The sequence below is a fragment of the Mus pahari genome, chromosome 15, assembly GCF_900095145.1.
Source record: "Mus pahari chromosome 15, PAHARI_EIJ_v1.1, whole genome shotgun sequence".
Taxonomy (NCBI): Eukaryota; Metazoa; Chordata; class Mammalia; order Rodentia; family Muridae; genus Mus; species Mus pahari.
Window position 1 is genome coordinate 70,100,139 of NC_034604.1, and position 16,072 is coordinate 70,116,210.

Consider the following 16,072-nt stretch of genomic DNA (forward strand, 5'->3'; position numbering starts at 1 on the left):
AGAGGCAGGCAAATTCTGAGTTTTAAGCCAGTCTGGTCTGCAAAGTATTAATACTTTTAAAAGTAAATTAAGGGGCTGGTGAGATGGCTCAGTGGGTAAGAGCACCTGACTGCTCTTCCAAAGGTTCGGAGTTCAAATCCCAGCAACCACATGGTGGCTAACAACCATCTGTAACAAGATCTGACTCCCTCTTCTGGAGTGTTTGAGGACAGCTACAGTGTACTTACATATAATAAATAAATAAATCTTTAAAAAAAATTTTAAAAAAATAATAAAAATAAAAGTAAATTAAGGGCTGGAGAGATGGCTCAGTGGTTAAGAGCACTGACTGCTCTTCCAAAGGTCCTGAGTTCAAATCCTAGCAACCACATGGTGGCTTACAACCATATGTAATGAGATCTGACACCTTCTTCTGGTGCGTCTGAAGAGAGCTACAGTGTACTTATATAAAACAAATAAGGACATAAAGTTTTAAAAAAAAAAAGTAAATTAAACATTTTCTGAATGGACCAGAAGGTTATGTGTTGCAGTCACTCAATCACCATACTGGAAAGGCCTGCCCTGTCTGACCTGCCCCCCCCCCCCAATATGGGGATTTAGAACTCTCTAAAGTGGTTTGGTAAGAGTGGTCATTGATCCCTGATGATGCTCTGATGATTTGACAAATCAGTGTGAGCAGGAAACAAAGTCTAGGCAGGATAGCCCACCGACAGACTGCAGACAGCAGGTAAAGCCTGGCTCACAGCCCAGCAGAGGGATTACCCTTACATAATGGCAGGGTGAGTGTTTCCTGTTGGAGCTTCAACCAGCCCTGGGCATCAGCATGCAGCAAAGGTCACTGCCAGAGGACCAGAAGCAGACCTGCCCCGTGTTGAGGAACAACCCGGACCACCTTTCTGCTGGGAGGAGGTTGCACCAGGGACATCAATGGATGTCGAGCAGGTGCTTGGCATGGAATTGAGGCTGCAGCTCTCCTGGCTTCCAGCACTGACCCTGAGAAGCTGTGGGAATACTTGAAGAAACTTGTCCATCACCATGGGCATTCTTGTGGAGATCTATATCAGAAAGATGGTACACAACTTGCTTCGTTCCTTTGACAAGGACATGAAAAAGCTGGTTCTGCTGGGACACATCCCTGATCCTGGCCTGGAGGATTCCTTAGAGAGCCAAGGTAGAAAGCACCCCAGGGGCACTCTTTAGGGAAACCGTAATTTCAGTGCCATCCCGTAAACATGACAGAACCCAGGAACTGCCTCCATAGCTGAGAGCATCCACACGAAGAGGACAGAAAGCTGGAACGCCAGGGTCCTCATACTAGAGGGCGCATCACTGGGAGAGGAGACACCAGCTTCACCTCTATATCAGAGGTCTTCTCACAACCATGTGCCAGGCCTCCTCATGCTCAACTGTCCTGTCCCTGTCCCTATCCCACAACAGTGAACCACAATCTATCCCTAAAGAATCCCAGCCAATACCTGGGAAAGGCCACACCCATGCCCTCTGATACCGACAGGGCTCAAGAAGGTCCCCAGGGAAGAGATCTCAGGTGCAAAAGGAAGTCAGACTGGAGGGTGATGACAATTACCAGCTTTGAAACCAAGGCAGCCCTCAGAGGCATCGGGAGGTGCTGGTCGCCCTCTAGTGGTGGCTGGAAAACGAGGCGAAGGGAACGCCAGGTCGCTAACCGTTTGCCCAATGGCAAATACCCACAAACAGGCTGGAAGTGCCAAAGCGCTTGGAGGAAACCCAATCTGACCCAAAGACATCAGATCCAAACTGCCTGGACAGAGAAGAGACGGTAGCATCAACAGCAGTGGACACGGTGCCCGGGGCAAAACAGATTTCAAGCATTCCCAAGTCACGGAAAGAGAAGCCACACATACTCAGTTGGCATAGAAGATCATCTTTGGGGCACACCTCACCTATGACAAGCTACTGAAGAAAAAGACAATGAAATCAGCAGCCTCCACTCAAGGAAACAAAAAGTTTAAAAGTGATTCAAAAGAGCTATTAAAAATCTTGGGCTTGCCGGGCAGTGGCGCATGCCTTTAATCCCAGCACTCAGGAGGCAGAGGCAGGTGAATTTCTGAGTTTGAGGCCAGCCTGGTCTACAGAGTGAGTTCCAGGACAGCCAGGGCTACACAGAGAAACCCTGTCTTGAAAACCCAGAAAGAAAAAAAAAACTCTTGGGCTTGATTTCATATTCCCACTGTGTACAGAAACAAGCCAGGGAAAGCTCAACCCGAGAGCAGATGGGGCAAACTGAAAAGGTCTCCCCTAAAGCCAGTGAAGCCACACCCTGCATGACCCAGGCTGTAGGCCAAGGGGGCTGGGGGGGTCACTTCCTGTCCCAGTGGATGTCCATCCAACCAGATGGCGAAAACACCCTTCACTCCTGAAAGAGGAGAAGGAATTAGTCCAGATGCCCACAGTGGGGAAATGGACAGAGTGGGTACCAATGCACTGTTGCTAAGGCAGAAATGAAGACCCCGAGGGACTCTCCTGAGGGACTCTTCTGTGATGACAGAGCTATTCTGTCTGTTGGGGTTGCTGTATGCATGTATGCATTTGTCAGAACTCATGGAGCTATATACCAAGGAGAACAAACTCTACTGTATATTAACTTTTTATGAATAAAGAGAACAAAATTACATTGTTTGCAGAAAAATGGATTAAACTGGGGATTATCATGCTAAACAACATAAGTCAGTATGAGAAAGACGATGATCACACGTTCTTTCCAATGTGCAGAAACTAGGGGTTTTGTTTTGGCTGTTGCTGTTGTTTCAAAACAGAGTAAGATAGCACACGCCTGTATCCCAACAGCGCTTAGGAATGCTGACGTGGGAAGAGTGTGGGATGGCAAGTCCAGCCTGGGCTACGTAGCTAGTGCCAGGCTAGTTAGGCTATACAGCAAGACCCTGACTCAATCAATCATTCAATCAATCAATCAATAAGAGACAATTTAGGGAGAACATGGGACCTAGCAGGAAGGACACAAGGGATGAGATTGGGGGGGAGGGTTACACGGTGGGAATATCTTATATAAAGTACATTCTGCTCATGAATGGAGATGCCATAAGGAGGCCCACTGTCTTGTTAATATATGAAAAAGAAAAAGACTTGCAGCGTAGGGAGTAAAACAAGGGGACGCAGGATGAAGAAACTATTCTCTTCAGTGTAAGAAATGTAAAAACCCAACTGGAGAGATGGCTCAGCGGGTAAGAGTACTGACTGCTCTTCTGAAGGTCCAGAGTTCAAATCCCAGCAACCACATGGTGGCTCACAACCATTCATAATGAGATGTGATGCCCTCTTCTGATGTGTCTGAAGACAGCTACAATGTACTTAGATAAAATAAATCATATATATATATATATATATATATATATATATATATATGCTATTATGCTATTATGACATGTAAAAAAATAGGACATTACTGATGGTTGTTTCCTTCTTATTGGAACAGTCTCTCCAGGGGGAGGTGGGGTTGGAGCTTAAGAGACTCAGGAGGTCACCAAACTTCACAAGTCTGGGAAAAGCTGAAACTTGCAAGGTTCACTGGGGCCCCTTTCCACAGTGACAGCTGCTGGGCAGGAGGCTGGGCAGTGCAGCTGCTGGGGTGGGGGGGTCCCCTGCTCTGACCTGTCATGGTGGGAGATCATTGTGTTAAACAAAGTAAGCCAGAACCATAAAAACAGTATCACGTGTGTGTTCCGAGACAAGCTGTGCAGTGCTCCAGATGTGAGCGGAGAGCTCCAGATGTGCAGCTTTCAGGAGTCTGGATGGGGGGGGTGTTGGGGGGCTGTGTAGTGATGCAGCTGCTTTTGGCTCATCCCTGGCCCTGTAAACAGCCCCTCACCCACACTTCTGTAGTGACCCCAATAAAAACTTGGTTCAAATTGGATTTTGACACCCTCATTAATTTGGTCTACGATGGGTTTCCTTTCTGGGGCGAGTGTGTGCGTGCATGTGTGTTGCACTGTATGACAAGTGTCACATAACAAAGGGTAAGTAAAGAATCAATGGTAGGGAAAGTGGCACTGACTTTATTGTACACTTGTCTGTTTGTCTTTGAGACGAGGTCTCTTACTATGTAAGCCTAGCTTGGAACTTGCAATGTAGACCAGGCTGCCCTCAAACTTGCAACGTTTCCCATGCTTCTGTCCCTGAGAGACGGTATCACAGACATGAGGTTATGTGCCAACACATTCTATAAACGAGCTACTGATTGGCCCTGCCAGCTTTGAACTCTCAGTGATTGTTCTACCTCAGTCTACTGAGCCCCAGGATTTAAAAAGTGATTACTGCACCAAGCCTGTTTGCACTTTTATGTCTTTATAAGAAGTCACATGTATTGAAGCTGCAGAGATGGCTAATGATTGAGTTGCTGCTCTTCCAGAGGACCTGAGTTCAGCTGCCAGTAGTACTCTCACAACTGCCTGGTGCATACCCATGGCACGCGTATACACACACACACACACACACACACACACACACACACACACACACACATTTGAAATGTACTATATTAAGCCTAACGTTTATTTTTGGTTGTGAGCCTAGCCTTTAACGGCTGAGCCATCTCTCCAGCCCAAGCCTAACATTTATACACAACAAAGTCTGCAGCTGAAGAGCGCAGAGGGCTGGAGAGATGGCTGGGAGGTGAGAGCCCTTGCTGTGTTTACAGAGGGCCTTGCTTCAGTCCCACCACCCAAGCCAGGCTGCTTACAGTTGCCTGCATCTCCAAGTCTACGGTACCTATCTTAGTTAGGGTTTCTAATTGCTGTGAAGAGACACCATGACCCCAGAAACTCTTATAAGTGGGGCTGGCTTAAATCAGAGGTTCAGTCCATTGCCATCATGGTGGAAAGCACGGCATGGTGCAGACAGACATGGTGCTCAAGAGGTAGCTCAGGGTTCTACAACTGGATCTGCAGTCTGCAGGAACCGAGAGTGCGCCATAAGGCCTGGCTTGAGCAAACGCACCCCCAGTGACACAATTCCTCCAATAAAGTCACACCTCCTAATGCCACTCCATGAACATTCAAATCTGAGTCTATAGGGCTATGCTTATTCAAACCAGTTCAATATCCTCCTCCCTCTTCTGGCCTCCAATCAGGTACACGTATACACATAAAATGGGGAGGAGGACCAGGTCAATGAGTTTTAAGAAACACACACAGGTAATCAATACTCTCCTGGGATTTAGAACCTTCCTATCATCGTAAGATATCACCTCTACCTGCATGGTTATGAGCAGAATCCAGTTCCTTATGGGGTAGAGCTCTGAGTCTGCTTCTGGTTGCCTGTTGGCTGGAAGCTGCTGCCTCCAGTTCCTTTCCACCTTGGCTTCTAAGCAGCAGCTCACAATACAGCAGCTTGCTTTGACAGTCGGGGGACATTTCTCCTGTTTGGAGACTTTGGGGGTTTTATGATCTATAGGACCATGTTTGGCCATAATCTCTTCATGTACTTTTCCTCTCCCAGAGTTGGACAGGAACTGAATTTCTCAGGGCTGTGCCCTTCATTCTTTTCCTTCAGACTTTCTCTGTGTGCTTCCGTTTACATCATTTCTAGTGTGGAAATGATTACATCATTTCTTCAGTCATCTACTTCTGACTCCACCCAGTGCATTTGTCATTCAGGAGTAGTACTATGTTTTTCAACTCTTGAAGTTACATTTTCTTCTTTGTTTATTTGTTTGTTTGTTTGTTTTTAAGACAGGGCCTCAATATGTAGACCAGGTTAGCCTCAAAGTCAAAGAGATCCAACTGTTCCTGCCCACTAAATGCTGGGATTGGCCCAGTGGTGGAGATCCACACCTTTAATCCAAGCATGGGGGCGTGGGCAAGTGGCAGGGAAATCTCTGAATTTGGGGGCTGGGGGTAGTGTGTGCCCTACCCCAACTTCCCACTTCTGCTCTTATCAACTCTTGTGCTTTTCTCCTCCCCATGGTCATGTTTTCCTTCCAATCCCTAAGTATATTTTGACAGGGTTTTTCTTTATGTCTATGTCTTTCCTGCACGTATGACTGTGTGCCAAGTTTGTGACTGGTACCCGCAGAAGCCAGAAGAGGGCATTAGATCCTCCAGAACAGGCATGGTATCGTCTTGGTGGGTACAGAATGACACAGTTCCTGCACAGGTACAGGGCCAACAGACATGGGCCTCCAATAGTGTCAATGGCTGCCATGGGCATAAGGCTTGTTTGTATAATACCATACATATTTTACATTCCTCCTTTAAGGACTAAAATCCCTGTTAATGTGTTAATGACTCCATGATAATCAGGCAGCCCAAGTCTTGCAGGCAAAGGTATGGCTAAGTTCTCAGCGGAATGGTAAACACCTTCTGGACAGGCCTTAAGGCTGTGGGAAAGAACTCTAAAAACATGAAAATATATAATTTCTCAATTATGCAAAAAAAAAAACCCAACAAGAATGCAATATGAATTATGAGGGGCTTCACAAAGCTAAAGGAACAGAGGCAGCTACACTATGAGCCAGCTTGTCCAAAAGATACAAATGCAGGCAGATTTCTGAGTTCAAGGTCAGTCTGGGACAGAGCAAGGGTAGGCCTGGGTGTGGTAGAAATGGTAATTACAGGACTGGGTCCCACCCAGGTAGCTCAGCCTCTGTTTGTTACAGAGGCGGGCAGATCAGGACTTCTTTTGCAATGTCAAAAGAAAATGCTAGCTGGGTCCGGTGATACAGATTCACAAGGTAATCAAAAGGGATCCTGAAGTAAATGACTAGATTGATGTGTAAAATAAAGACGGAGCTTATGATCAGCTATCTAAAGAAGTTTTTAGAATAGCAAGAGAGAACTGCTTGGAGAAATGGCTCTAGCAGAACAAAGAGAGAGCTGTCTAGAGATCTCCAGAGAAAGCAGGTGAGAGAAAGAGAGAGGGGAGAGGGAGAGGGAGCAGAACCACGGGAGAAAGCAGGCTGGAAAGCTGTCTCTAGCAGAACATAGGCCACCAGCTAGTTCCATAGGCCACGGTTTGACTTGGAGCCCTTTGTTTGGGCATTCATAGACAACCCTTCCTCAGGACCCCTCTCCAAGCCAAGGTTGGTCCTTGGTGAGCAGTTATGGACAGTGGGTGATGGGAACAGACCCAGGTCTCTGCAAGAGCAGCAAGTGCTTCTAACTGCTGAGCCAGTTCTCGCGCCCTAAAACTAGGTATGTTTTAAATCCTTGCCTACTCGTTTGTTTCCTGTAATATTTCTGAATCAATTTGGTACTGGCTGCTTTTTGTTTGTTTTTTCTTGTTTCTTATGACTAAAGCAAATTTTCAGCATGTGATAGATGTTGAGGATATGAATTATGATTTTGTTTTGTTTTGTTTTCTCTCTTGTAAAATCTACTAACAATTTTTGGAGAGTACCTGTGAGGTGAGAGGGAAACCAAGGGGAGCTGGCTTTCTCCCTCTGCCATGCAGGTCCTGGGGACACCTCCCCTGCTAGGCCATCTGTGAAGCTTCGGTCTGTCTTTTGACAATAAGGTCTAAACTGACCCAAAACTTACTAGTCAGTCCAGGCTGGCCTTGAACTAGCAATCCTCCTGACCCAGTTTACCAGGTGCTGGGATTACAGGCCACCAGTGGGGCTGAGGAAGTCCAAAATTTATGGTATTCTTTGAAACTTTTATTTTGGCAGACCGGGTAGCTATTTCCAGGGCAGTCTGAGCCTACAGAGGTTTGTTGGGGGCTTTGTTGGGAAGGGCATCTGAGTCGGCTTTACTCTGGGGCTAGTTTTGCTTGTCTCTTTGGGGTCTTCACAGGTTTTGTCCATACTCAACATCTCCCATGATAAGCTGTGTGAGTGAATGGTGTTCGCTCTACAGTTGCCGGGATTGCTCTTCTCAGCCTCACACGGTCAGTTTGCCAGTGTGTGACTTAGTATTCAGCCCAAACTTAAGAACTTTGGACTTGCTTTTCAGCATAGCTCTGTAACTTTAATTTTTTCAAATACCTATTTTTAATCATTGTTCTCAAATGCTTAAACCTCTCTTGTAGCCCACCACCCACCAGAGGTAGTGGGAAAGTGAAGGAAAATGAAATTTAAAATGAAAGGCCTGTGATTCATGTAATTTATGTCAAATAAGTTCAGAGAAAAAGTGGGCTTAGAAGCCTGAGGCGGAGAACAAGGTGGGACAGGCCTAGGCACGCCCAGGCAGGCTTTTGTTTAAAACATTCCTGACATAGTTTAGAGTCATATGTTTACCGGATGTTCTGCTAACTTACATGTACCACTCTGCAAATGTGTTGGCATTTAAACGGACCAATCATCTGTAACCTAGCCTTGCCAATTCTCCAGAACCCCCCCACCCCTCTCCCTATAAAAACCCCTAGCTTTCGAGCCACGTGGTCGATTTCTTGTTCTCCTCCGGAGCTCTGCCATTAAACTACCTCATGTTTTTACATCAAGGTGGTTTATTCGTGGTTTTTGGGCGTCGCCTTCTCGAGACTAAAGTGGGGAGGGCTCCCCATGAAAGTCTTATAAAAGAAAGGATACGGGGGAAGTGGACCTGTTTAGAAAGGTTCTTTGGAGCAACTCCAGTCTGTGTTGTTTGGAAATCAGCAGTTCAGTTCACAGGTTAACAGGCAGAGGCAGCTCAACCCACTCTCAAACACCAGCAGTCCGGTGCAGTAGAGTTGGGACAGCAAACAGGAATCAGCAGCGGTGGCACTGCCTAATAGAGACAGCCAGGCCTCAGCCTCGGCACAAGTCGGCATGAGGGACCCGGAGGGACACCAGGAAAAGTTCTCTGCTATGTCTTTCTCAATGAATTGAAGAGCAGTGAAGACTTGCGACTCACAAGCATTCCTAGCTCTACAAGCAAGCCGCCATCAGCCTCTGTCACTGTCCACTGAGTCCTATTTATATCCTCCAGACATGTCCTCCACGGGTCTTGCCTCAGCATGTTCATCTGTCTCAGCTGACATCACTCTGTCAAACATCCTGAGTTCTTGGAAGCCCCAAGACACTGCAGCACACCACCAGAAGTTTTTTTGGAGCATTTCTTACTATGGAGTCCCGACAAATGCAGCTTAACTATGCAATATAAGGCAGACCAATATATGCATGTCTTTAGCGAAGAATCCTTCATCGTGTGTCCTTGCAAGAGCTTGCTTTAGCAGAAGATCCTGCCTCCTGTGTCAGCTTCAGCTAAATGTTCCTTCACCAGTCTGCCTTAGCCTTTCACCTGTATCCACTTTAGCTAAACATTCCTCCAAGTGTTTGCCCCAGCAAAACACCATCCAACTGATTTTCCAAAGAACCCTTAAGTTTCCACTTCATAGCTCGCTCTCCTCTCTATGACTCTAATCCCCAGCTCCCAATGATAAGCGTCCCAAACTCTGACCCGTCTCCGCACACCTGCCATGCTCTTGGGGTCTCTCCTTCCTATGCCAGAATCCAAGCACTGCTCTCGGGGAGACCAGCATCTCTCCCCACCACACTGTCTAAAGTCGATGCCCCAGTGCTGTTTCAGTTTAGTTTCCTTCGTCTGTGTGTGTGCACACACACATAAACATACACGCATGCTAGAGAACTACATCAGGTATCTTCCTCAATATTTCTGCACTTAGGTTTTTTTGTTTGTGTGTTTGTTTTTTGTTGTTGTTTTCTCTTTGTTTTGTTTTAGGTCAGGGTCTGTCACTAAATCTGAGACTTGCCAATTTGACTAGACTGGCTGACCAATAAGGCTGAGTGAATTCCCTGTCTCTGCCTACTCAGCTCTGGGATTAGAGGCACCTACCACTCACTATACACCCCTCTCTCTTTATATGAGGACTACTGATCAAACTCAGGTCTCTACAGCAAGAGAACTAGTTCTGGGACCTGCTATCGAAGTTTAAAGTGGAAGGCTATACCAATTTTTAAAATTAAGGTCTCATTTTGTAGCCCTGGCGGACCTGGAATTTTCTATGTAGACCAGGCTGGCCTTAGCCTCCTGGGTGCTTAGATTACAGGTGTGTGCCATTATGCCCAGCCATATACCAATTTAAAAAGTACTTTTCAGATATATATGGGTGAGGTTGGAGATGGGGCTCAGAAGTTATAAATATTTGCATTTGAAGACCTGAGTTCCCAGCACCCTGGTTGGATAACTAGCAACTACCTATAACACCATCTCTGAGAGATCCTGTGCCTCTGGCCTCTGCAGGCATCTGCACAGACATGGCAGACACCATACATATAGATTAAAAATTAAACCAGGGCTAGAGATATGACTCTGTGGCTAAGCGTGCACTGCTCTTGTAGAGGTCCTGTATTCAGTTTCTAGCACCGGGAACTGCCTTAAGTGCCACCCCAGGGGATCTGAGGACTCCATGAACACCTGCATTCACACACACACACAAACACACATTTTTACACAACATAATGAAAAACAAAATAGCGGCTGGAGAGATGGCTCAGCGGTTAAGAGCACTGACTGTTCTTCCGAAGTCCTGAGTTCAAATCCCAGAAACCACATGGTGGCTCACAACCATCTGTAAAGAGATCTGATGTTCTCTTCTGGTGCAACTGAAAATAGCTACAGTGTACTTAAATTATAAATAAATCTAAAAAAAGAAAAATAAATAAACTTGAAAAAACACAATCTTGCCGGGTGGTGGTGGAACACGCCTTTAATCCCAGCACTTGGGAGGCAGAGGCAGGCGGATTTCTGAGTTTGGGGCCAGCCTGGTCTAAAGAGTGAGTTCCAGGACAGCCAGGGCTACACAGAGAAACCCTGTCTCAAACCAACCAACCAAACAAACAAAAACAAACAAACAAACAAACAAAAGATATGTCTGGGTGATGAGATTTATATTTCTTTGAGGTTAAAGTAGAACCTAACCAGTCATGGTGGCTCATGGCAGTAATCCTAGTATGTGGGAGGCAGAAGCAGGAGGATCATTGCAAATTAGAGAACAGCTTAGTCCACAGAGTGAGTTTGGCAGCAAAAACCCTATCTCGATGCCCCCAGCCCAAACAAGTTGTTTATACAAACAAAAACAAGTAAGGACGTTTTTAATGCAAAATCTAGATATTCCTGGTGATGGTAATATATCTTCCTTGCTACATCCTGATGCTAACAAAGTATTGCAGCTTGTCTGAGAGGTCTCCCTGTCTTGTCCAGGTTGAACCAGAAGAATGTGGTTCAGCAGCAGTGATTCATGCATTTATGTTCTGGGTTCTTTTTTTTTTTTTGCTTTGTTTGGTTTAAAATGTGGCCTAGCTATTTAACCCATGCTAGCCTGGAATTTACTTTGAACTCTCAGTAGTCCTCCTGCCCCCGCCTCCTGAGTGCTGGGATTATACCAAATGCATCACAATGTGTAGTTTTTAAAGCCACGGCAATTTGAAAGATGCCCACAAGGCTGCAGTAGTGGTCAGTGATGAAGTAGTTAATCTTCTTTGTGTAAGAACAAAGCAAAACGGGGCGGTTGGAGCACAGGCTGGGTGGGGCACGCCTTTAATCCCAGCACTTGGGAGGCAGAGGAGGCAGATTTCTGAGTTCGAGGCCAGCCTGGTCTACAAAGTGAGTTCCAGGACAGCCAGGGCTATACAGAGAAACCCCGTCTCAAAAAGAAAAAAAAAAAAAAGCAAAACATAAAACACAAGTTACTTAAAATTCAGCTTAGCTTTATGGTGATTTAGAACTTGTTTAATTAGTATTTAGAACTGAACATTGTTTCTAGCTATTGGTATTTCAATAGATGCTTAAAAAGTTTAATAAGCCTCAGTTCTTTGAAGGAAAACACTGAGGTAATTAAATTTTCAATTACTTTTTTTTTTTTTTTTTTTTTTAGGGATCCATGCAATTAATAAAAGCTAAGGCATTTAACACTCATTTTAAAAGTTAGTCAACTGCTTCATCAATTATCTGAACACATACTAAATAATTTTTAATACAAAAGCTCACCTTAGTCAAAGCAGAAACCTCTTTAAAAGTCCATGAGAGAAAGAGTGCACAGCCCTCACAGAGGAGAGGAGCCTCTTCTGATCAGCTGAGACTGGCTGAGACAGGAAAACTAGCTTTGGGCCCACTTATCTGCAGCGGACAGACACAGGAGTGTGTAGCTCAGGCTTCCCATAACCACTCCTGGGCGTTAATCCAGTCATTAATTGTCTCTAATTGTGTGTTCACATTTAAAACACTGGAGCTACTGCTCCTTACAACCTGCCTGGTCTCAGAGTATTTTGGAGGGTCTTATATTTGAGTTGAAAAACCAACAAGCAAGCAAACAAACACCAGCAGAGGTATATAAACTGGATTCAACCTTATTTCTGGTAGTTTCTTTTTTTCTTTCTTTCTTTCTTTTGACAAAGTCTCATTCAGGTATCTCAGGCTGGCATCCACCCTGAGCCTTACCCTCTGACCTCTGCCTCCTAAGACCCCAAACACTTGCCACACCCAGCTTATTATGTGCTGAAGATGGAACTCAGGGCTTCCTACATGCTACAAAGATAGTCTACCAACTGATCTATATTCCCAGCCCTTGGATATAGTCTAATTTTAATTAATTATTAAAATTTTTTAAAAGATTTATTTATTTATTTATTATATATAAGTACACTGTAGCTGTCTTCAGACACTCCAGAAGAGGGCATCAGATCTCATTACAGGTGTGAGCCACCATGTGGTTGCTGGGATTTGAACTCGGGACCTTCAGAAGAGCAGTCAGTGCTCTTAACCGCTAAGCCATCTCTCCAGCCCTAAATACTAAATTTAAAATACTGGAAGAGAAAACCTGCCACCCAAAGTCACCAATAGCATCAGTATTTCATAGAATCTTGTGATACAAATCTGTATTCATCAGGGTTTTCCAGAGAGACAAATCTGTAAGATACACCATATATGTGCAAGTATGTACACACACACACTCACACACACACACACACACGCACACACACGCGCACACACGCGCGCGCTGTGAGGCATCCTTTGGTGTCCTGGGGCATCTGGGTGTCAGATGGCAGACTTTATCTCCATTGTCTTATGTAAAATATAATAGTATTTATACATAACCTATACATATTCCCATATAACTAGAGTCACTTCTGGGTTACATATCCATTATAAATTATTCCTAAAGGAGGGGAAAGGAAGCCAAGGAGTGAAGCAGAGGAGGGGAGGAGAGAAAATTATCTTAAAATACATTATACTTTTTCAGAACTAAGGGCATGAATTTCTTTAATCTAAGTAACCTATGACAAATCTGAGACCACACTGGGCCCCACCGGACACTTGGAAACATCCTGGGAACCTTAATACTGTATCTCAATTAGATGATCACAATTCCTGTGGACAACCAGTTCTCTTTATAATGAATTTACCAGTCACCTCCACCATCTTTACCTTTTCCCTTCCTCAAGGCCTCAAATCAACACAGTCCCAGAGCACGTAGCCCTGTGTACATAGTTAAACATTGCTTTAGTAAGCACAGCCCCACTACAGGCAACGTTGAGGGTAGCTACACATTGCTTTGGTGCCATCTAGAGCCTAAAACAAAAACAAACAAACAAAAAGACTTGGCTCTTTGTCTTTTAAGCGTCCAAGAACTTGTTTTTGAGAGTATGCTACATGCGGATAGCAGATAATAAATTAATTACAGTTAGGGAGTAGCTTTTAATGTACAGACTCTAGGAGTTTGTAGATCTGATCAGAAAGAATGTATCTGCTGCAGAGGAAGACAAAATAGAGAGTGGTAGGGAAAAAAACCCCTCTGGGACAGTTTTCTGTCTCACTATAGTATTCCATAGGTCCTGTCAAAGTTTGAGTTTGTTTTTCCAAGTATACTGGAAATCCAATGAAAGAGTCCCAGCCAAAGAGTAACGTTCAATGAAGAGTGGAGAGAGGCAGCCTCAACAGAGATGAGATAAAAGACTACTGAGGTGGGGCTGGTGAAAGCTCCTGGGGCATCAGGATGGGGGCAGTAACATGAACTATTAAAGAGACGTTAAAGAAGTAGAATAAAGATCATTTGTTGATGTTTTCCTTCGGTGAGGAACTGTAGGTGACTGGGAATTCTGATTTTAATAACGGTGCTGCACTATCTCAGAGTCAGGGAGATGGAAAAGGTATAGGGTTGACAAAGAAGGTTGAAAGTAGGTGGTGAACAAGCAAAGACAAAGATGCAGAAGCCAGTGACCAACAATCATTAATCCCTCCATACAGCATCTTTCTGAGACAAGGGTCCCATCCTGAGTAGGGTGGGCTACAAGGAGTTTGGGGTTTTCCCACATATGGATAGAACTGAATTCACGGAGATGTGTGCAACACTTTAGGTCTGTGCTTGGTGTGTGTTTATGAGGCCAGTTTCACAAGCCCATTTCCCAGTTTGTTTCAGCAAGTCCCACTGGAGCCCAAGGGTCTGCTCTCAGCAGAAGGCGGTGCTTCTGATTCTCATGCTGGTGGTTCAGGCTCAGAGAGGAGTGGGGCTTAAACAACACCCGAGTGAGGGAGTGAGGAAGTAGCAGTTTCCAGGGTAGCCTGCCCCTTCTGGAACGTGCAGAGGTTGGAAGGTACAAAGGACACCTGACAGGAGGTGGTGTGTTTGGGTGTGTGGTACTTTAAAGAGTAATAGGAGAACTGGAATGATGGTTCAGCAGTTAAGAACAATGGCTGTTCTTCTTTTTTTTTTTTTTTTTTTTTTTTGAGACAGGGTTTCTCTGTATAGCCCTGGCTGTCCTGGAACTCACTTGGTAGACCAGGCTGGCCTCGAACTCAGAAATCCACCTGCCTCTGCCTCCCGAGTGCTGGGATTAAAGGCCTGCGCCACCAGGCCCGGCTATTGGCTGTTCTTCCAAGAGGGTCTAGCACATGCAAAGCAGCTAACAACTGTCTGTAACTCCACAACTGTCTGTAACTCCAGTCCCTGGGGCTCCAATGCACTCTTCTGGCCTCTGCAGGCACTGAATACAGGTGGTGCACAGACATACACATAGATAAAACACTCACACACACAAAATAAGTTCTTTTAAGGTAAAAAGACATGAGGGTAGTGATTAATAGCCTTATCTACCCAATGCAGTCACCACCTGTGGAGCTTTAAAAAAAAAATCAATAAAAAGGGCCCACCCTGAATCCCTGAGGAGGTACCAGATGTCCTTATTTCCTTGGCTTTATTTGTGTTCATCTTTCCCCAGCACCCCCACCCCCAGACCCGCAGTATTGTTTTGCTGCTCCGTGCCTGCAACACGGCAAGCTTTCAATTCATGTTCACTGTTGTGGAAATAATTGCTGGCAGTAGCAGACGACCCACACCACGGGATACCACGGGGTGTATTGTAAATTCGCGAAACCCTCGTTTGAAAAGGACCACGGTCAATTTTCTCTTACTTCATATGGAGACTCTGAAGGGGAAGGACTGGTTTAATGTCTATGAGCCTTGGTAATGACAACTGAGAACCTAAATCTAGAATTCTACCTTCATGTCATTGCTTTGTTTATTTGTTTGTTTAACAGCGGGGAGACCTTTCAACAATCCCATTTTTTGTTTGTTTTTCTGTTTTGTTTTGAGACAGGGTTTCGCTATGTATCCCGTCTGGCTGGCCTAACTCCTGCTATGTAATCCAGGCTGATTTCGACCTCACAGAGGCCAGCCTGTTTCTACCCCGATGCTGACATTAAAAGGCGTTCATCACCAGCCTAACTCAACAATCTCATTTTGCACACTTCAAACTCACACCAACCAGTAGCCTAATCTGACCTTCAAAATCCAATTTTCTTACGTCACAAATCGACTGTGCAGAAAAAGTTCAACGTCATCCCTAAACCCTCCACAGTTCGCCCCTCTATGTATCCTGCAGGGATCAACACTTCAAACCCAGCCTCCTTCACTAAGGCAACCCAGAGCTACTGCGCTTGCGCCACTTGGGCGGCCTCCTCTGTCGCCATAGCAACCGGAGAGTCGCGAATCTGCCTGTTGTAACAAGAGTTCCTGGTACAATCCTGGGGTTTGCTTGTTTGGGATAGCGTTCCTTACCGCCTCCCGCGCCTGGTGCGTGAGTTTGAGAGTCTGGTAAGAAAGCTCCATTAGACACTGAGTCAAGGACCACGAAGAGAGATGA

At 45.3% G+C, this 16,072-nt stretch overlaps 1 protein-coding gene across 1 annotated transcript in view; it reads right to left on the minus strand.

Moving 5' to 3' along the window:
• Katnal2 (katanin catalytic subunit A1 like 2) overlaps positions 1-16,072 on the minus strand; it is a 70,948-nt gene extending 54,876 nt beyond the window's left edge. Inside the window, exon 1 of the mRNA XM_021214339.2 lies at positions 15,988-16,072. Within this exon, the coding sequence (XP_021069998.2) occupies positions 15,988-16,038 (51 nt within the window). The 5' untranslated portion in view covers positions 16,039-16,072. The remainder of the gene's footprint in view (positions 1-15,987) is intronic.